The sequence below is a fragment of the Clinocottus analis genome, unplaced genomic scaffold, assembly GCF_023055335.1.
Source record: "Clinocottus analis isolate CAN_PGR_092001 unplaced genomic scaffold, fCliAna1.0.p SCAF_15, whole genome shotgun sequence".
NCBI classification, from domain to species: Eukaryota; Metazoa; Chordata; class Actinopteri; order Perciformes; family Cottidae; genus Clinocottus; species Clinocottus analis.
This window is the reverse complement of record NW_027175876.1, coordinates 8,323,372-8,344,348: the sequence shown is the minus strand read 5'-3', so window position 1 is coordinate 8,344,348 and position 20,977 is coordinate 8,323,372. Positions and strand designations below refer to the sequence as shown.

At 43.4% G+C, this 20,977-nt stretch overlaps 3 protein-coding genes across 3 annotated transcripts; 2 read left to right on the top strand and 1 right to left on the bottom strand.

Moving 5' to 3' along the window:
• Positions 1–1,298: 1,298 nt before the first annotated feature.
• LOC137785959 (uncharacterized) lies at positions 1,299–6,176 on the bottom strand. The gene is made up of 21 exons (XM_068577537.1): positions 6,166–6,176; positions 5,795–5,871; positions 5,620–5,715; positions 5,414–5,538; positions 5,134–5,277; positions 4,979–5,059; positions 4,708–4,872; positions 4,534–4,630; positions 4,233–4,450; positions 3,996–4,152; positions 3,710–3,918; positions 3,491–3,608; positions 2,974–3,170; positions 2,792–2,906; positions 2,544–2,713; positions 2,377–2,468; positions 2,162–2,292; positions 1,876–2,065; positions 1,657–1,798; positions 1,446–1,572; positions 1,299–1,369 (listed from the first exon to the last, which is right to left on the bottom strand). The coding sequence occupies exons 1-21, from the start codon at positions 6,174–6,176 to the stop codon at positions 1,299–1,301; spliced, it is 2,733 nt and encodes a 910-aa protein (XP_068433638.1).
• A 168-nt stretch (positions 6,177–6,344) lies between these two features.
• On the top strand, positions 6,345–10,998 carry LOC137785688 (uncharacterized). The gene is made up of 21 exons (XM_068577133.1): positions 6,345–6,364; positions 6,448–6,524; positions 6,604–6,699; positions 6,777–6,901; positions 7,047–7,190; positions 7,264–7,338; positions 7,421–7,585; positions 7,663–7,759; positions 7,842–8,059; positions 8,146–8,302; positions 8,380–8,588; positions 8,685–8,802; positions 9,123–9,319; positions 9,387–9,501; positions 9,580–9,749; positions 9,825–9,916; positions 10,001–10,131; positions 10,228–10,417; positions 10,499–10,640; positions 10,725–10,851; positions 10,928–10,998. Exons 1-21 carry the CDS (start codon positions 6,345–6,347, stop codon positions 10,996–10,998), a joined length of 2,736 nt encoding a protein of 911 aa, XP_068433234.1.
• A 3,795-nt stretch (positions 10,999–14,793) lies between these two features.
• Positions 14,794–19,468, top strand: LOC137785958 (uncharacterized). The gene is made up of 21 exons (XM_068577536.1): positions 14,794–14,813; positions 14,893–14,969; positions 15,049–15,144; positions 15,226–15,350; positions 15,487–15,630; positions 15,705–15,779; positions 15,886–16,050; positions 16,128–16,224; positions 16,303–16,520; positions 16,603–16,759; positions 16,846–17,054; positions 17,151–17,268; positions 17,597–17,793; positions 17,861–17,975; positions 18,054–18,223; positions 18,299–18,390; positions 18,475–18,605; positions 18,702–18,891; positions 18,973–19,114; positions 19,195–19,321; positions 19,398–19,468. The coding sequence occupies exons 1-21, from the start codon at positions 14,794–14,796 to the stop codon at positions 19,466–19,468; spliced, it is 2,736 nt and encodes a 911-aa protein (XP_068433637.1).
• The last annotated feature ends 1,509 nt before the right edge of the window (positions 19,469–20,977 follow it).

The window sequence follows — 20,977 nt, the reverse complement described above, 5'->3', positions numbered from 1 at the left end:
AATTTCCCACTTTTACTCTTCAGGCATCATTTATAGCTCAAAAAGGTAGGACGCTGGTAGTTTTAGACATGCCAATGGAATCCACATATTAGGCCTAAGCAGCCTGATGAGAGGAAGTCCATCCCTCTGATCCATAGATCCCATCTTAATTCTGACTACAAAAAGAGCAAAAGGGAGAAAAACAGTACCAGTTCCTCAAGAGGGTGAGAGAGGCTGAGGATTTGCTTTAAACTTTCAAAGTACTCTGCTTTATATTGCTTTGACTACAAAATTGGATAATTGCATTTCTAAGCACACAACTGGGACCAAGTCAACATCCAACAAGTTTGTTCCTTATACATCCATAGTTCCATTGCAGAATCTTGTGATTTCCGTGGGGTGAGTGCTCCATTTCTTAAACACTGCCGGGCAGGTCTCAAGGCAGAGGACTTTAGTCAGAATGTACTATACACAAAGCATGGAACAATACAGGATGACACCTGTCTAACACTCACTTGGGAAAGGACTAAATGATTAGACTGGTAACAGGGCAGTGCAGACCACAGCAAGTAAAACATGGACTTTCAAACGAAAACTAGGACATTTACTTTGAAGTCTGGACAGTAATCTACAATGCTACTTTCAGAAGGTTGAGTCAGATTTAAAGTTCTCAGATACTTTGAAGAAAGTCTTAGTCTACAACTTTCCTGCCTTAGTTTAGCAGTTCAGATGAAAACCAATACACAGCCAGCTCCAGTCCCTCCTTTACATCTTAGCCAGATACATTTTTCTGATTTGCTCTGGGTAGCTCATTTTTTGGAGCGGCGCCTCATATCAGACGTCCAGGAGAGTCGGGGAGACATGCGTTATTTCTCCGTGGTGAGGGAAGCTCAACCAGGTCACGTTTGCACACTGCGGCATATTAAATAGCCTAAAGTTGTTTTTTTAAGCACAAGTGCAGTGTGGCAGGAACGAGTGACTTAAGGCCAAAATGCATGACAGTCACATACAATGCCTGACACTTGAGCCTGGATTTTAAACGAGTTTAAAAGTGCACATAGGCCATTACCCAAAGCTAGTAAAGGGAGTGAACATTGATCCTCCATTAAAAAAAATAAAATGGCACAAAGCATGCATCTGGCAGCTTAACAATGAGTGACTCATTGTATAGAGCAATTTAGTCTACTGTGCAACAGCTCCCTAAAAATGAACACAACTAGTGTAGTAATGCAGGGAGAACCAAAACAGACTTTTCAAAGAGTCGAGAAATTGAGCAAAGAAAAAAAAAAATTACAAGTTTAAAGAAGTTTATTCAGACTTCAACCAGAAGTTAACACAATGGGTCCAGAGGAGATCTGCCTTTGGTTGGTAGAGTCCGTTCCTCTTTGCACTAGAAACACAAGACAAATAGCGATCACCAACTGCACGTAGATTTAGTTGACGATGTTATTCCAGAAGTCACTTACCCCGTTTTACTCCCTTCATCTCTTGTCTGTAGTTCATCTGGTGTGTAGGTTGCACACACTGGCCTCTGCATGAACCATCTGCTTGGCTGTGCATGTCACAAATCACCGCATCACAGTGGACATAGATCTGTAGACGGACAGAAGGGTTTGTTACAGAGCTACCATGCGATGTGGTCAATATGCTTCATTAGGAGAAAGACTCATATTTTACCTCGTCTTTCAGAACTTCCTCATCTTTAGTGAAGGTGAACATCTTCATAGAAAAGCGCTTGATGTGGGACGGGACTAAGACCCTGGCGTCGCTCACAACAGGATGGAAAATAGTCACATAGCTGTCATCTGGATTCCCACAGCTGGAGGGGAACCAAACAATACATTTGAATACTTCTTTAAACCCATGAAGGTATGCTTTGTGGATTGTCACAATTACCCGTCCACAATGATATCCCAGCTAGGCAGAGATGTCCGGTCTTCATCAAGCGTAGCCCAACAGCTCTCCAAGATGAGCTCCAAATTTGGGTCAGTAGACTCAACCAGCTCCACCTCAAAATACAGAGGCTGCCTCAGATATTTCACAACTGGATAATCTTCTGCTTGGTAGAAGAACTCGTACGATGAATCTGGGAGGAGAAGAGTTTCATTATCAAGCGGCACGGCCCAGACAACGTACAGTCTGGCAAAGCTCAAGACAAGGTTTTTAATAACGCCAACTTTACCCTGGGCCAGCCTCATTTGCACCATCAGCTGTCCTGAGCCGATCTCTGCGGTGGGTTCATAGCGTCTTGGCTTTGAGAGGAAGCCAACAGTCTGAGTCTCATTGACCACATAGTAGCAGGAAATAGTTTGTCTTGGGGAAAAGAAGAATACACTGAAGGGGTTGACCTCTCACTAGGCAGCATTTTAGGATCAAAGATTAGACCAGTCCCTCTACCTGTACCGAGGATCAACTGGTGATGTGAGGGACGCTCCTTTGTTGTAAGGTGAGGCAATCTCATTTTCATACAGCATGTAGTGGTCAAAGAACTTAATACAAGTAAAGATAGGAGGCATTAGAACATTTAACAAAAAATAATGTGGGGATTTAAGGTGAACACCTACTGTTCTTGTGGTTCCACATGAAGCACCACTGAAAGAGAAATATGCAAAGCGATCGTCACTGAAAGCCGGTTTGCACGACTGGTCCTTCAGGGTCAGCTGACTTGGGAGGATATTGGTCACAGAATCCACCTTCACAGCAATAGCGGTCATCGTTCCATTGGGGTAGCACGCTGAGGGTGGAGGTGGTAAGGGTGAAGACCGTGTCCTACAATCCCCATCAGCAGAAACCCTACATGTTCAAGTCTTACCGGTTGTGGTTAAGGGGAAGTTGCAGGCCAAGAAGAGATCAGCAAGCACCCAGTCGTTAGTGGTATGCAACAGAGAGAAGTCAACGCGGGCCCTTACTGAATCTGAGGTCATCAGCTGTAAGACAAAGAGGGATGTTATCCAGTGTAGAAGAGCCATGGTGAGATGTTATAGTGAGACATACCTCGAAGGCTGTGTCCTTGGCAGTGTACGGCAGTACGAGGCTGAAGTGTGTGCCGTTTTCTTGGACATTGTAGTCATCCATCCCAGGTGTCAGCTGTTGATGTCCAACCATTGCCTTGAAATCATTGCCTTGACTCCCGTATTTCACACTGATGTGAAAGTGGTTCTGGTCACAGGTGCCAGTGAGGGTGGGCAGCTCTAAAAGCAGAGAAAAGGTGGACGATTTAACTGAGCGTCTTTATCCCTTATGCTCTTACTGGGGTTGTGTTGTCATATTTAAGGGGAGATACCCAGGGTTTTTGGACATTCAATTGAATGCAATATGTCTGTGATGCTCCCTTTACAGCTTTATTTGCATCTTTTGATTTCTCCTGAATACACCAAAAGCTTGAATATCCAACAGCAGTACAAAATACACATTTAAAAAGTATGTGGTGATGTTGCATGGCAATTTCACCCCCTAGTTGCCAGTTGGTCAAAGGATTATGAGCTAGATACCATGAAAAGATAAATCTTACCAACATCCTGCAGAGATGCCTCCAACTCAACTAGGTGGGCAAAAGGACTTTCTTCAGGCAGGATGATAAACCCAAAGATCAGTGAGAGGAAGTAGGACGTCACCAAGGGTTCAGGATTCTGCAGATATAAAACAGCTCAGTCATGTCACTGAAACACTTCAATACAGAGCAATTAAGAAAGATGGCACCAAATGACATTGCACAGCTATAATGTCATACATTTCTTAGGACAATATCTGCATCAAAAGGCACTAAAACAGAGATGCTCTTGGTTCCATTGGAGTAGTGATGCTCCTGGATGGTAAAGCCTCTGGCATTGCTCTCTTCAACAGTGAGAACTTGGTTGAAGAAGGTGATGTTCCTCAGCACCACATCATGAAGAAAAGGCCCCAAGAGAACGCTAAACACCCGGGACTCTGGGACAGTATCTGAGGGACAGAAAGAGAGGTTCAGAGCATCCTCCATGAGCCTGAAGGTTGGTCGGCTACCAGATAATGCAACTTACTTTCTTGGATGTGGGGAGGCTGAAGCATAAGAGGGGTGGTAATGGGGAACAAAACCTTGTATCTGGTATCATCTTGGGTTTCAGTGGTCCTCCACAGTACCTCAAGCATTGGCTCAACAAGGTAGGTGATGTGGTACTGGTAATCAGGGGCATGGCTCTGCAATTATTCATGACCAATTAATCTTTATTTTTTTTAAACAATTTGTCTTGCATTTCTAAACTAGAAGACTTCCTAACCTTGTAGTGGCCATCAGGCGAGCCCACTGGGATTTCAATGACTATGTGGAAATCTGTGGTGGACAGCGTGTAGCCCCGTGCAGCCATCTGAGATCTATCCAGCCTCTTCCCGTTGATGCCCATGTGCATTTCTAGGATTTCAAAGCTGCCATCTACCAGCGGTGTCACACGGCGAGGTACGTGCCAAGAGATTACATTGTTATCGAAAAGGACGCCACCTGTTAATGATAAACCAAACTGTTGACAGAACTGTGACAACGCAACATTAACCGTGTCCATCCACCAATTGCTCGAGACTTGCCTGTGGGACAAGCAGCTGCCAAGTTGACCACACTCAGACCATGTGGTGCCTTGTAGTAGGCGCTCACCCTGAACACTTCCATGGAGACTCCACCCACCTAAGAGATGTCAGGTTTAATGTCACGCTTTCAAGCATAGTTTAATGCAAAACAATTGAGATGGGTGTGTCGCTTACATCTTCCGAATAAGTCTCTGCTGTATTGTACGGGGATCGCATAACCAGACGGGTTGAGGTCACCATGGCCCCATAGCCGGCTTGTTCAGCCTCCTTCAGCACCATTGCCACTGGTTCTGGGGTGTAAAATGTCAACTTCCAGATACCATGTGCTGCCCCAGAGGCCTATAGGGAACGAGAGAATTCTTATTTACCTCATGAGCCAAATTGGTCAAGTTGAAAAGCAGGTCCATATATATCAAAAAGAAAAAAAAAGATTTTCTACACATACATCAGGAATGTTGTTTATCTCTTTAACATCCTGATTCTGTCCCTTAGCGTCAGCATCAGGAGTAGCAATGTGATGTGACACCTAAGAACAAGAAATGGTGGATTAATAGTTTGTCAGAGACCATTTGGTAGAACTATCAATGTCAAGTAACCTACTTCCATGTAGTTCCTGTCACAGAGAATCTCTCTGGAGGCCCACCGAGTGTAGCTGCACGTCTGACTCACATCATGGGTAACCACATCAGAGAGACCGGGGCTGTACATGCGGAGCCTTAAGGCAACATTGAAGGTTTGATCGTCCTACAAATAAAATGCATAAAACAATAATTTAGCATTAACAAACTCAAGAAATGAATTAAGGCAAAACATTGGCAGACAGTTTCTTCCTCACTAGTAAATTATAATAGATCAGCAAATAAAATTAGCTCAAACACACTTTGTTGTCCACGTAGCAGCCCAGCAGAGAAGAGTAGATTCTGGTGTTGCCCCACAGGTCAGACTCCATGCTGTATCCACACTGAGCAGCCAAGTTGGGTGTTAACACAATGTGCTGGGTGTCATCTGGGGGTGAAATAAAGACAAGTATGACACCACCCACCTACTGATGAACCAATCAAGCTTATTAGCACCTTGTAGACTCACTTATGGCCTCCACCTCAAGCTCATTCCCCACTGCTAAGGCCTTGTCCAATGACAGCCTCATTAGATTACCCACACAGTCTGAATGTAAGCCACTGCCTGTTAAAAGAAAAGGCTCGTGAGGAAGAGTACACATTCTGCAGCAAGGTAAAGTAGTTATGTTTGAATTCAGGCTTACTTGACTGTGAATTGAGCTTCATATTTGGCCTTGCTTGACAGAAGAGGATTCCTGCAGCCATCAAGTTCCATAACAAACTTCAACAAGTAAAACATAATTTAGAAACATTGAGTGTGCAGCTAGGTGTCATTGCTAAAAGCAACTTAACTCACATGTTTGCAAACTTCCACATTTTGCAGTCTGGGTGCAGTGCAGCCAAACAAAAGAACTAGAGGAATCCAATCACCATCAGCGCTTGGCACTGACCACCCAGCACAACAGACCAACAATGAAGAGAATTGCCTGACTGCTTTCTGATTCATCGCCAGCTGTTTTTATACATCAGTTAATTACAACACACAGGTGAGACCAATTGGTGATTCTCCACCCACCTTACTTGCATCTCGATAGCTCGATGGATGAAATTATGTATAAAACAGCTGGCGATAGATCAGAAAGCAGTCAGTCACTTGTCTTCAGTGTTGGTCTGGTGTGCTGGGTGGTCAGTGCCAAGCACTGATAGTGGTTAAATTCCTCTTGTTCTTTTGTTTAGCTGCACTCAGACTACAACATGTGGAGGCTTGGAAACATGTAAGTTAATTTAGTTTGTTTTCACAAAGTCTGCCAGATGCACACTTCATGTCTTTTTAAAATATATCTTTTACTTGTTGAAGTTTGTTATGGAACTTGATGGCTGCAGGAATCCTCTTCTGTCAAGCAAGGCCAAATATGAAGCTCAATTCACAGTCAAGTAAGCCTGAATTCAACCGTAACTACTTTACTTTGTTACAGAACGTGTACTCTTCCTCACGAGCCTTTTCTTTTAACAGGCAGTGGCTTACATTCAGACTGTGTGGGTAATCTAATGAGGCTGTCATTGGACAAGGCCCTAGCAGTGGGGAATGAGCTTGAGGTGGAGGCCATAAGTGAGTCTACAAGGTGCTAATAAGCTTGATTGGTTCCTCAGGAGAGTGGTGTCACGTTTGTCTTTACTTTCTCCTAGATGACACCCAGCACATTGTGTTAACACCCAACTTGGCTGCTCAGTGTGGCTACAGCATGGAGTCTGACCCGTGGGGCAACACCAGAATCTACTCTTCTCTGCTGGGCTGCTACGTGGACAACAAAGTGTGTTTGAGCTAATTTTATTTGCTGACGTATTATAAATTACCAGTGAGTTAGAAACTTTGCCAATGTTTTGCATTAATTCATTTCTTGCTTTTGCATCTATGACTCCCTCAAAGCTAAATTATTTTATGCATTTTATTTGTAGGACGATCAAACCTTCAATGTTGCCTTAAGGCTCCGCATGTACAGCCCTGGTCTCTCGGATGTGGTTACTCGTGATGTGACTCAGACGTGCAGCTACACTCGGTGGGCCTCCAGAGAGATTCTCTGTGACAGGAACTACATGGAAGTAGGTTACTTAACATTAATAGTTCTACCAAATAGATCAATAGTTGGTCAAAGACTATCATTTCTTGGTTCAGGTATCGCACCACATTGCTACTCCTGAAGTTAAGGGAGAAGGTCAGGATGTTAAAGAGATCGACCCCATTCCGGATGTATGTATTTTAAAAAAATCTGCTTTTCAACCTGCATAATTTAGTTCATTCAATGGCAGTAATTTTGATTTCTTTCTTTTAGGCCTCTGGGGCAGCACATGGTATCTGGAAGTTGACATTTTACACCCCAGAACCAGTGGCAATGGTGCTGAGGGAGGCTGAACAAGTCGGCTATGGGGCCATGGTGACCTCGACCCGTCTGGTTATGCGATCCCCGTACAATACAGCAGAAACTTATTCGGAAGATGTAAGCAACACACCCATCTCAATTCTTTTGCATTAAACTATGCTTAAAAGCATGACATTAAACCTGACATCTCTTAGGTGGGTGGAGTCTCCATGGAAGTGTTCAGGGTGAGCGCCTACTACAAGGCACCACATGGTCTGACTGTGGTCAACTTGGCAGCTGCTTGTCCCACAGGCAAGTCTCGAGCAATTGGTGGATGGACATGGTTAATGTTGCGTTGTCACAGTTGCGTCAACATTTGGTTTATCATTAACAGGTGGCGTCCTCTTCATTAACGATGTAATCTCTTGGCACGTACCTCGCCGCGTGACACCGCTGGTAGAGGGCAGCTTTGAAATCCGTGAAATGCACATGGGCATCAACGGGAAGAGGCTAGATAGATCTCAGATGGCTGCACGGGGCTACACGCTGTCCACCACTGATTTGCACATAGTCATTGAGATCCCAGTGGGCTCACCTGATGGCCACTACAAGGTTAGGAAGTCTTCTAGTTTCGAAATGCAGGAGTCACTTTTTTCCTTTTTCCTCCAGTGTTTAATGACACTGTCAAAAAATTGCAGAGCCATGCCCCTGATTACCAGTACCACATCAACTACATTGTTGAGCCAATGCTTGAGGTACTGTGGAGGACCACTGACACCCAAGATGATACCAGATACAAGGTTTTGTTCCCCATTACCACCCCTCTTATGCTTCAGCCGCCACACATCCAAGAAAGTAAGTTGCATTATCTGGTAGCCGACCAACCTTCAGGCTCATGGAGGATGCTCTGAACCTCTCTTTCTGTCCCTAAGATACTGTCCCAGAGTCCCGAGTGTTTAGCGTTCACTTGGGGCCTTTTCTTCATGATGTGGTGCTGAGGAACATCACCTTCTTCAACCAAGTGCTCACTGTTGAAGAGAGCAATGCCAGAGGCTTTACCATCCTGGAGCATCACTACTCCAATGGAACCAAGAGCATCTCTGTCTTGGTGCACTTTGATGCAGATATTGTCCTGAAAAATGTATGAACTTATAGATGCTGAATGTCATCTGGTGCCAGCTTATTTGGGCTGTATTTTAGTGTTTCAGTGACCTAATTGAGCTGTTTATATCTGCAGAATCCTGAACCCTTGGTGACGTCCTACTTCCTCTCACTGATCTTTGGGTTTATCATCCTGCCTGAAGAAAGTCCTTTTGCCCACCCAGTTGAGTTGGAGGCATCTCTGCAGGATGTTGGTAAGATTTATCTTTTCATGGTATCTAGCTCATAATCCTTTGACCAACTGGCAACTAGGGGGTGAAATTGCCATGCAACATCACCACATACTTTTTAAATGTGTATTTTGTACTGCTGTTGGATATTCAAGCTTTTGGTGTATTCAGGAGAAATCAAAAGATGCAAATAAAGCTGTAAAGGGAGCATCACAGACATATTGCATTCAATTGAATGTCCAAAAACCCTGGGTATCTCCCCTTAAATATGACAACACAACCCCAGTAAGAGCATAAGGGATAAAGACGCTCAGTTAAATCGTCCACCTTTTCTCTGCTTTTAGAGCTGCCCACCATCACTGGCACCTGTGACCAGAACCACTTTCACATCAGTGTGAAATACGGGAGTCAAGGCAATGATTTCAAGGCAATGGTTGGACATCAACAGCTGACACCTGGGATGGATGACTACAATGTCCAAGAAAACGGCACACACTTCAGCCTCGTACTGCCGTACACTGCCAAGGACACAGCCTTCGAGGTATGTCTCACTATAACATCCCACCATGGCTCTTCTGCACTGGATAACATCCCTCTTTGTCTTACAGCTGATGACCTCAGATTCAGTAAGAGCCCGCGTTGACTTCTCTCTGTTGCATACCACTAACGACTGGGTGCTTGCTGATCTCTTCTTGGCCTGCAACTTCCCCTTAACCACAACCGGTAAGACTTGAACATGTAGGGTTTCTGCTGATGGGGCTTGTAGGACACGGTCTTCACCCTTACCACCTCCACCCTCAGCGTGCTACCCCAATGGAACGATGACCGCTATTGCTGTGAAGGTGGATTCTGTGACCAATATCCTCCCAAGTCAGCTGACCCTGAAGGACCAGTCGTGCAAACCGGCTTTCAGTGATGATCGCTTTGCATATTTCTCTTTCAGTGGTGCTTCATGTGGAACCACAAGAACAGTAGGTGTTCACCTTAAATCCCCACATTATTTTTTGTTAAATGTTCTAATGCCTCCTATCTTTACTTGTATTAAGTTCTTTGACCACTACATGCTGTATGAAAATGAGATTGCCTCACCTTACAACAAAGGAGCGTCCCTCACATCACCAGTTGATCCTCGGTACAGGTAGAGGGACTGGTCTAATCTTTGATCCTAAAATGCTGCATAGTGAGAGGTCAACTCCTTCAGTGTATTCTTCTTTTCTCCAAGACAAACTATTTCCTGCTACTATGTGGTCAATGAGACTCAGACTGTTGGCTTCCTCTCAAAGCCAAGACGCTATGAACCCACCGCAGAGGTCGGCTCAGGACAGCTGATGGTGCAAATGAGGCTGGCCCAGGGTAAAGTTGGCATTATTAAAAACCTTGTCTTGAGCTTTGCCAGACTGTACGTTGTCTGGGCCGTGCCGCTTGATAATGAAACTCTTCTCCTCCCAGATTCATCGTACGAGTTCTTCTACCAAGCAGAAGATTATCCAGTTGTGAAATATCTGAGGCAGCCTCTGTATTTTGAGGTGGAGCTGGTTGAGTCTACTGACCCAAATTTGGAGCTCATCTTGGAGAGCTGTTGGGCTACACTTGATGAAGACCGGACATCTCTGCCTAGCTGGGATATCATTGTGGATGGGTAATTGTGACAATCCACAAAGCATACCTTCATGGGTTTAAAGAAGTATTCAAATGTATGTATTGTTTGGTTCCCCTCCAGCTGTGGGAATCCAGATGACAGCTATGTGACCATTTTCCATCCTGTTGTGAGCGACGCCAGGGTCTTAGTCCCGTCCCACATCAAACGCTTCTCTATGAAGATGTTCACCTTCACTAAAGATGAGGAAGTTCTGAAAGACAAGGTAAAATATGAGTCTTTCTCCTAATGAAGCATATTGACCACATCGCATGGTAGCTCTGTAACAAACCCTTCTGTCCGTCTACAGATCTATGTCCACTGTGATGCGGTGATTTGTGACATGCACAGCCAAGCAGATGGTTCATGCAGAGGCCAGTGTGTGCAACCTACACACCAGATGAACTACAGACAAGAGATGAAGGGAGTAAAACGGGGTAAGTGACTTCTGGAATAACATTGTCAACTAAATCTACGTGCGGTTGGTGATCGCTATTTGTCTTGTGTTTCTAGTGCAAAGAGGAACGGACTCTACCAACCAAAGGCAGATCTCAACTGGGCCTATTCTTTTAACTTCTGAATAAACTATTGTCTCAACTTTTGCAGTCACCTCTTCACTCAATTTATTTTGTCAAAGCATTACATGAGTAATTCAGTCGCGGTTAGAAGATCCTCCTGCTTGCAGTAGTTTGGCCAACTAAGCCTATAACTCAATGTCAGTAATCTCAAATGATATTACTGAAACTGATTTTAGTCTCAGTCACCTGAGAGTACTTCCAAGTGTCTTGTTTCCTCTCTTGAACCAGAAGTTGTTCTGCACCACCATATTGACTGCCTCAAACAAAAAGCTTTGGGAGCAGAGTACAGATTTGAGCGAGGCCTCACAAGACCATTATTTCAGGAAATGTTTTAACACGACGCAAACAATGATTGGGTGTTTAGACTGATCACTGGGGTTAATACTAAGGCGAAATCAACCAGGTTGCTAAACTTCAAGCGTGTCTTAAAGACTTGACCTGTAACGTCTAACTCGACAAGACTGAAGTATTCTGGACCAAGTGAAATAACAGACCTCAATCCTGTTTCTCGTGCTGTGACTTGTGTCAAACTGGAATCTCATTTATCTTTGATAAGGGCTTGTCAACACCCGTGTTAAAAAAAATCTCAAGGACTGCCTTTTCCACTGTAACAGTTAAGAAATCAGGCAAATATTTTCTCAGATGCAGAAGTTGCTTCTCGTATTTGTTGCTTCTAGACTGGATTAGTCAGTCAGTATCAAGCTGCTTGGGTCTCCAGTTATTGCAGAATGCTCGCGTATCAAAGGACGAGGGAGAGATTGCATTGGCTGCAAGGAGTAGATTTATATTATAAATATAATCCCACAATGGGAAAATTATTCACGTCTTTACCCATCCTTAGTAAATGAGTAGTGTGCTGTGACACAACTGGGGTTTCAGAGTCTTGCTCATGGACACTTCGACATGCAAACGATAGGGAAACTCGGGATCCAACCGGCTACCTTGTAGTTTCAGGACACATTCGCCATGAGCTACGCGAGAACTTCACATCGTACAAATTACACGGATATAAGGAGTCATGAATATTTAATGGTGAAATGCCTTTATTTTCATTGAAATGTTTGTTACGCCGTTAACAGGGTGCGCTTGTGTGACAACCAAGATCATTGGCGCTTTGTCAAAATTGGAGAAGCCTCTCACAGAGATTGGCTTTTTGTTCGACATGAACATTTTTCTTCCAAATTGGGATGTGACAAAAAACATTTGCAAACCACTGCCTTAACTGGTGATGCACCATCATATCTCAACCCTTGAACACTCAAGTTAAAAATAGTAACACTGACTAACGTCGGGTATATTTCACCCCATATGTACCTTATATACTCAAAATTTATTAAAACTCAACAATACAAGGCAAATTGAAGTACTCTTATTTTACCTTGTAGAACTTCTCAAACTAATATTGTGGGGGGACCCTGAGGCCCCATTTACACGAGAGGAAAACGCATATATATTCATGCGGTTTTGCCTTTCATTTACACAAACGGAGATTTTATCATGGAAAACGAGCATTTCTAAAAACTCCGGCCAAAGCGGAGATCTATGAAAACTCCGTTCGCGTGTGCACTCGGTCAAACAGAGTTTTAGGTCCTCAAACATTACCGTACGCGGCTAAATAGGCATCACGTCATATATGAGCGTCCTGTGTTTACAGTTTGCTTATTGATCACGGTGCTCATTGGCGTATTTATGCGGGTTCATGTAAACAGACACTTTTTGGAAAAGGATCATGTGTGTACGACGTTATTTTTGAAAACAGAGGGGCAGAAATATTCGTTTACGTAAACACCCGGCTATGTGTAAATGTGGCTTAAGCCTCTGTTTACTCGCCTCAAGTTTCCATGGATGGTGGCTGTCTGGAGCCGCTCCTGCCCCCTGCCATGCGGCCTTTCTGATGCTCTTCCTCTCTGCCTCTTGACATGGATCGTGGTTATCTGGATCATGTCCCATGCCCACTAATACATGAATAATTTCTGTCATAATCATTAAATATGCTGTAACTCTGTTACGTTCATACTGTACACATGCCATCTATTGCTTCTGTCCATCTGGGGAGCGGGATCCTCTGTTGCTCTCCCAACAGTTTCTTCGTTTTTTTCCTCATGAAAGTTTTTTTTTCTTCCATTTTTGGGAGTTTTTCCTGATCCGATGTGAGGTCCTGGGACAGGGATGTCGTATGTGTACAGATTGTAAAGCCCTCTGATGCAAATTTGTGATTTTGGACTGTACAAAATAAACTGAATTGAAGTGAGGAGCTTGGCCTTGCTGACAAAACAGGTGTTGCTTTTTTATGACTATTGCGCGCATCCATTGAACTGTGCGTACCTTATGTTACATATTGCTCTGGTGAACTACACACTTATTGTTAGTCGCTTAGAATAAAGGCATCAGCTAAATGCAATGTACAGTGTTCATGCCTATTTTGATGATTTCTTTTTAATTTTTATTTCTGGTACTGCTAATCATGCCAATTAGGCTAACTTAAAAGCTACAACGCTGTGTTAACTTCCAGCTTAATGTTACTGCATTCAATGTGGCCCAGTTTTGGTTATTACTCGTTTGGAAACTCATTGTGCTTCTGAAACCATAAAGTCTGTAAATTTAGTCAGTCAGGTACTATGTCCACTGGTGTGTTTGTTTTCAGTCTGTATTCTTGGTGTTCTATCTGTGGGTTATACACCTACATGTCTTGGATGGTTAATTGCTGTTAAGTGTTGGCTATTCCCTGTAATAGTGTAGGAGGCAGCTGTCACCATTGTGGCCTCATGGTTCCACCTTGTGGCCGTGCAAAGCATCAGCCCTCATTCTTTGATTTGGCTTTAGTTACAGATGCATGTGCCAGACTGAAATTGGTCAAGAGATCAGTGAAAAACAGATTTTAAAAGTAGGAAATAACTTAATTTGCACATTATGCATATTATTTCAGAATGAAACAACAGACGCCATTACCTGAAAAGGGACACAACACAGAAGCAACATGGACTTTATTCAAAGTTGCTCTTTTGGATTAAGTGTGTAATCCTTTTGAATAATTTTTACTCAGATTTATTTTTATTTTATGATTGGTCCCAATGACACATGATTTATACAGTGGCTATCTAAAACAGCATGTTTTTGACCTCCGGCGGAAGAGAAAAAAATGTATTTTTTAAATAGCCAACAAAAAAACAACAAAATAATTAAATATGTTTCCCCAATTAGAGAAAACCAACCAGCATTTATCTCATCCCTCATCTGAGCAAGCAACACATCAAAACCTACTTATGTGTTTAACAGTGAAATGTTATCTGTGTAATAGAAGTCTTGCCTTTCATCCTGGTATGAACACTGCACATTACAAGCTACAAGATATTAACTAACGTTAATGTAATTGATGGTTATAGTGTATACATTGGTTTCCCAAACCTGAATTTTTTTTTTTTTAAAGAAAAGAAAATACATTTTTTTGTGAATGTTACCTGCTGACACAAGGTTTTGTTTGTGTTTTTTGTTTTGTCTTTGGGGAAGGCAAACATTGGGATTTCAAAGTGTTTTAGAAGTTAGAAAAATACTGAACTCTGTCGTCAGGCAGAACAGGATAGAAGACCAGCTAGTACACCTTGGATTTAAAACAGTTGGTGATGGTCTCACCTGTGTATTGTAATTAACGGATGTATATAACAGCTGGCGATAAATCAGACAGCACTCAGTCACTTCTCTTCAGAGTTGGTCTGTGGTCAGGTGTGCTGGGTGTTCAGGGCCAAGCTCTGATAGTGATTGGATTCCTCTCGTTCTTGTGTTTGGCTGCACTCAGACTCCAAAATGTGGAGGCTTGGGAACATGTAAGTTAATATTGTTTATTTTTTCAAAGACTGCATGTTGTGCACTTAATATTTCTAAATTATGTTTTACTTGTTGAAGTTTGTTATGGAACTTGATGGCTGCAGGAATCCTCTTCTGTCAAGCAAGGCCAAATATGAAGCTCAATTCACAGTCAAGTAAGCCTGAATTCAAACGTAACTACTTCACCTTGTTGCAGAACGTGTACTCTTCCTCACGAGCCTTTTCTTTTAACAGGCAGTGGCTTACATTCAGACTGTGTGGGTAATCTAATGAGGCTGTCATTGGACAAGGCCTTAGCAGTGGGGAATGAGCTTGAGGTGGAGGCCATAAGTGAGTCTACAAGGTGCTAATAAGCTTGATTGGTTCCTCAGTAGGTGGGTGGTGTCATACTTGTCTTTATTTCACCCCCAGATGACACCCAGCACATTGTGTTAACACCCAACTTGGCTGCTCAGTGTGGATACAGCATGGAGTCTGACCTGTGGGGAAACACCAGAATCTACTCTTCTCTGCTGGGCTGCTACGTGGACAACAAAGTGTGTTTGAGCTAATTTTATTTGCTGATCTATTATAATTTACTAGTGAGGAAGAAACTGTCTGCCAATGTTTTGCCTTAATTCATTTCTTGATTTTGTTAATGCTAAATTATTGTTTTATGCATTTTATTTGTAGGACGATCAAACCTTCAATGTTGCCTTAAGGCTCCGCATGTACAGCCCCGGTCTCTCTGATGTGGTTACCCATGATGTGAGTCAGACGTGCAGCTACACTCGGTGGGCCTCCAGAGAGATTCTCTGTGACAGGAACTACATGGAAGTAGGTTACTTGACATTGATAGTTCTACCAAATGGTCTCTGACAAACTATTAATCCACCATTTCTTGTTCTTAGGTGTCACATCACATTGCTACTCCTGACGCTAAGGGACAGAATCAGGATGTTAAAGAGATAAACAACATTCCTGATGTATGTGTAGAAAATCTTTTTTTTTCTTTTTGATATATATGGACCTGCTTTTCAACTTGACCAATTTGGCTCATGAGGTAAATAAGAATTCTCTCGTTCCCTATAGGCCTCTGGGGCAGCACATGGTATCTGGAAGTTGACATTTTACACCCCAGAACCAGTGGCAATGGTGCTGAAGGAGGCTGAACAAGCCGGCTATGGGGCCATGGTGACCTCAACCCGTCTGGTTATGCGATCCCCGTACAATACAGCAGAGACTTATTCGGAGGATGTAAGCGACACACCCATCTCAATTGTTTTGCATTAAACTATGCTTGAAAGCGTGACATTAAACCTGACATCTCTTAGGTGGGTGGCGTCTCCATGGAAGTGTTCAGGGTGAGCGCCTACTACAAGGCACCACATGGTCTGAGTGTGGTCAACTTGGCAGCTGCTTGTCCCACAGGCAAGTCTCGAGCAATTGGTGGATGGACACGATTAACGTTGTCACAGTTGCGTCAACAGTTGGGTTTATCATTAACAGGTGGCGTCTTTTTCGATAACAACGTAATCTCTTGGCACGTACCTCGCCGTGTGACACCGCTGGTAGATGACAGCTTTGAAATCCGAGAAATGCACATGGGCATCAACGGGAAGAGGCTAGATAGATCTCAGATGGCTGCACGAGGCTACACGCTGTCCACCACTGATTTCCACATAGTCATTGAGATCCCAGTGGGCTCGCCTGATGGCCACTTCAAGGTTAGGAAGTCCTCTAGTTTAGAAATGCAGGAGTCACTTTTTTTGCCCCAATGTTTAATTACAATGTCATAAATAATTGCAGAGCCATGCCCCTGATTACCAGTACCACATCACCTACCTTGTTGAGCCAATGCTTGAGATACTGTGGAGGACCACTGACACCCAAGATGATACCAGATACAAGGTTTTGTTCCCCATTACCACCCCTCTTATGCTTCAGCCTCCCCACATCCAAGAAAGTAAGTTGCATTATCTGGTAGCCGACCAACCTTCAGGCTCATGGAGAATGCTCTGAATCTATAGCGTGTCTCTTTCTGTCCCTCAGATACTGTTGCAGAGTCCCGGGTGTTTAGCGTTCTCTTGGGGCCTTTTCTTCATGATGTGGTGCTGAGGAACATCACCTTCTTCAACCAAGTGCTCACTGTTGAAGAGAGCAATGCCAGAGGCTTTACCATCCTGGAGCATCACTACTCCAATGGAACCAAGAGCATCTCTGTCTTGGTGCACTTTGATGCAGATATTGTCCTGAAAAATGTATGAACTTATAGATGCTGAATGTCATCTGGTGCCAGCTTATTTGGGCTGTATTTTAGTGTTTCAGTGACCTAATTGAGCTGTTTATATCTGCAGAATCCTGAACCCTTGGTGACGTCCTACTTCCTCTCACTGATCTTTGGGTTTATCATCCTGCCTGAAGAAAGTCCTTTTGCCCACCTAGTTGCGTTGGAGGCATCTCTGCAGGATGTTGGTAAGATTTATCTTTTCATGGGATCTAGCACATAATCCTTTGGCCAACCGGTGACTAAGGGGCCCAATTTAACCTTACCATGCGACATCCCCACATAATTTTTAAAAACAATGTGTATCTTGTAAAATTCTGTTGGATATTCCACATTTTCGTGTCATCAAGAGCCATCAAAAAATGTAAAGGGAGCATCTAAAACATCTTGCATTCGACTGAATGATTGTCCAAAAACCTTGGGTATCCCCCTTTTTTTTTAATATGACACAAATGCAGTTGGCGCTTAATGGATAAAGACACTCGGTTAAATCGTCCACCTTTTCTCTGCTTTTAGAGCTGCCCACCATCACTGGCACCTGTGACCAGAACCACTTTCACATCAGTGTGAAATACGGGAGTCAAGGCAATGATTTCAAGGCAATGGTTGGCCATCAACAGCTGACACCTGGGATGGATGACTACAATGTCCAAGAAAACGGCACACACTTCAGCCTCGTACTGCCGTACACTGCCAAGGACACAGCCTTCGAGGTATGTCTCACTATAACATCCCACCATGGCTCTTCTGCACTGGATAACATCCCTCTTTGTCTTACAGCTGATGACCTCAGATTCAGTAAGAGCCCGCGTTGACTTCTCTCTGTTGCATACCACTAACGACTGGGTGCTTGCTGATCTCTTCTTGGCCTGCAACTTCCCCTTAACCACAACCGGTAAGACTTGAACATGTAGGGTTTCTGCTGATGGGGATTGTAGGACACTGTCTTCACCCTTACCACCTCCACCCTCAGCGTGCTACCCCAATGGAACGATGACCGCTATGGCTGTGAAGGTGGATTCTGTGACCAATATCCTCCCAAGTCAGCTGACCCTGAAGGACCAGTCGTGCAAACCGGCTTTCAGTGATGATCGCTTTGCCTATTTCTCTTTCAGTGGTGCTTCATGTGGAACCACAAGAACAGTAGGTGTTCACCTTAAATCCCCACATTATTTTTTGTTAAATGGTCTAATGCCTCCTATCTTTACTTGTATTAAGTTCTTTGACCACTACATGCTGTATGAAAATGAGATTGCCTCACCTTACAACAAAGGATCGTCCCTCACATCACCAGTTGATCCTCGGTACAGGTAGAGGGACTAGTCTAATCTTTGATCCTAAAATGCTGCATAGTGAGAGGTCAACCCCTTCAGTGTATTCTTCTTTTCTCCAAGACAAACTATTTCCTGCTACTATGTGGTCAATGAGACTCAGACTGTTGGCTTCCTCTCAAAGCCAAGACGCTATGAACCCACCGCAGAGATCGGCTCCGGACAGCTGATGGTGCAAATGAGGCTGGCCCAGGGTAAAGTTGGCGTTATTAAAAACCTTGTCTTGAGCTTTGCCAGACTGTACATTGTCTGGGCCATGCCTCTTGCTAATGAAACTCTTCTCCTCCCAGATTCATCGTACGAGTTCTTCTACCAAGCAGAAGATTATCCAGTTGTGAAATATCTGAGGCAGCCTCTGTATTTTGAGGTGGAGCTGGTTGAGTCTACTGACCCAATTTTGGAGCTCATATTGGAGAGCTGTTGGGCGACGCTTGATGAAGACCGGACATCTCTGCCTAGCTGGGATATCATTGTGGACGGGTAATTGTGACAATCCACAAAGCATACCTTCATGGGTTTAAAGAAGTATTCAAATGTATGTATTGTTTGGTTCCCCTCCAGCTGTGGGAATCCAGATGACAGCTACGTGACCATTTTCCATCCTGTTGTGAGCGACGCCAGGGTCTTAGTCCCGTCCCACATCAAGCGCTTTTCTATGAAGATGTTCACCTTCACTAAAGATGAGGAAGTTCTGAAAGACGAGGTAAAATTTGAGTCTTTCTCCTAATGAAGCATATTGACCACATCGCATGGTAGCGCTGTAACAAACCCGTCTGTCTACAGATCTATGTCCACTGTGATGCGGTGATTTGTGACATGCACAGCCAAGCAGATGGTTCATGCAGAGGCCAGTGTGTGCAACCTACACACCAGATGAACTACAGACAAGAGATGAAGGGAGTAAAACGGGGTAAGTGACTTCTGGAATAACATCGTCAACTAAATCTAAGTGCAGTTGGTGATCGCAATTTGTCTTGTGTTTCTAGTGCAAAGAGGAACGGACTCTACCAACCAAAGGCAGATCTCCTCTGGGCCCATTGTGTTAACTTCTGGTTAAAGTCTGAATAAACCAATGTCTTTAAGATTTTGCTACCATCTTTTCTTTGCCTTTTTTATGTAGTGGAGGGTGAAAACCAAAAGGATATTTCAAAGTTTTGGTCAAAATTGCAGTTTCTTTTGAGAGTAATTATTGCACATTAGACATAACGGTAACTTTTTCTACAGATGTGGTAGAATATTAATTCACACAACTTGCTGCATTAAAGGGCGCAAAACGGCAGTCTTTTTCTCTATAGACTATGAAAGAAACGACTACTAGTTCTGCTTTATACTTTAAGTCAAACATTGGCACATGCAGTGAATTTCATCTACTCCCCGGTCTGGCTTATCGTTACGGTGTATGCCATCCACCATGGAAATAACCACTGTCTGCCTAACACTTAGTTCCACATGTGTTGGAACAACAATCGTGTCTAGTTTAATTTCTGTAGTCCCACAGATAGTCGACTTTTTTTTTTTTTTTTTTGTCATGAGTTTTAAAGAATTAAAATTTGAGTTTCAACTCGTGCAATCTATTGCGCCGCATGGCAGAAAAAAATGCTTTTTCTCAACCTAGCGTGTTTGTGCCTTGACTTTGCATTTTAATCAGGTTGCGGGTCAAATTTGCGCAATAGAAAAGTCTTGCTTCCTCACTTAAACTGTTCTGTGCTGCCATATTGGCAGCCAACCCAAAACTATATTTCTGCTCTGATGCGACAGAGCAGGCTTCCAGGAAGTGTTTTTATGCTCATCGGTTTTATTGAACACGACAGCTGATTGGCCTGATCACTGTTAGTTGTCACTCTGGTGTCGCACTATCACAGATTAAACTCAAGTTGCATATTTGATTCTAATTCACCATCTATTTCAAATGTTCTTTAGTGGGAACGAAATGACCATGAACAACTTTAATTTAGAAAAATGTTTCTTCTTGATCTGTTAGGTTCCTCTAACTTGTGCAATGAACATAAAAGTCACAGAGCTGAAGAGGAATCTTTGTACATTTCTATTCAGTTGCATGAGGCTGATTATTCTTGAATGTCGGATTTGAGTTTTATAATTTAACTTGAAACACTGAGCATAATACATGGACGGACATTCTACATAATGGTACCACACAGTAATACCTCATGGTGCGTTCACAAAAAGTACGTCGAAGTGTGTTCACACCAAAAGCAGTAAGACTAAACACGGTGCCAGAAAGGGGGCGTGGCCTATCACCGCCAGTTTTCTCCTTGAAAAGAGCAATCATTTCCATTATAGACTATAGTTGAAAAAAACACTAGATCTACTTTGTACTTGTCGAAGTCACAAAAACATGTTAACATAAACTCCATGGTGTCTGGGTTCCTAATATCCGTAGTCCCACAAGAGCCTGAATGAAGCCGCTATCAGCTTCTTCCGGGTGACCGGCAGCAGTTTGATTCAGCACCGGCAGGACGGCGGTGACAAGCGGACTATCAAAGCTGATTGGCTGACGCAACTACGACTCACGCGTTTTTGCAGCCGGAGTTGGGAAATTTCAACT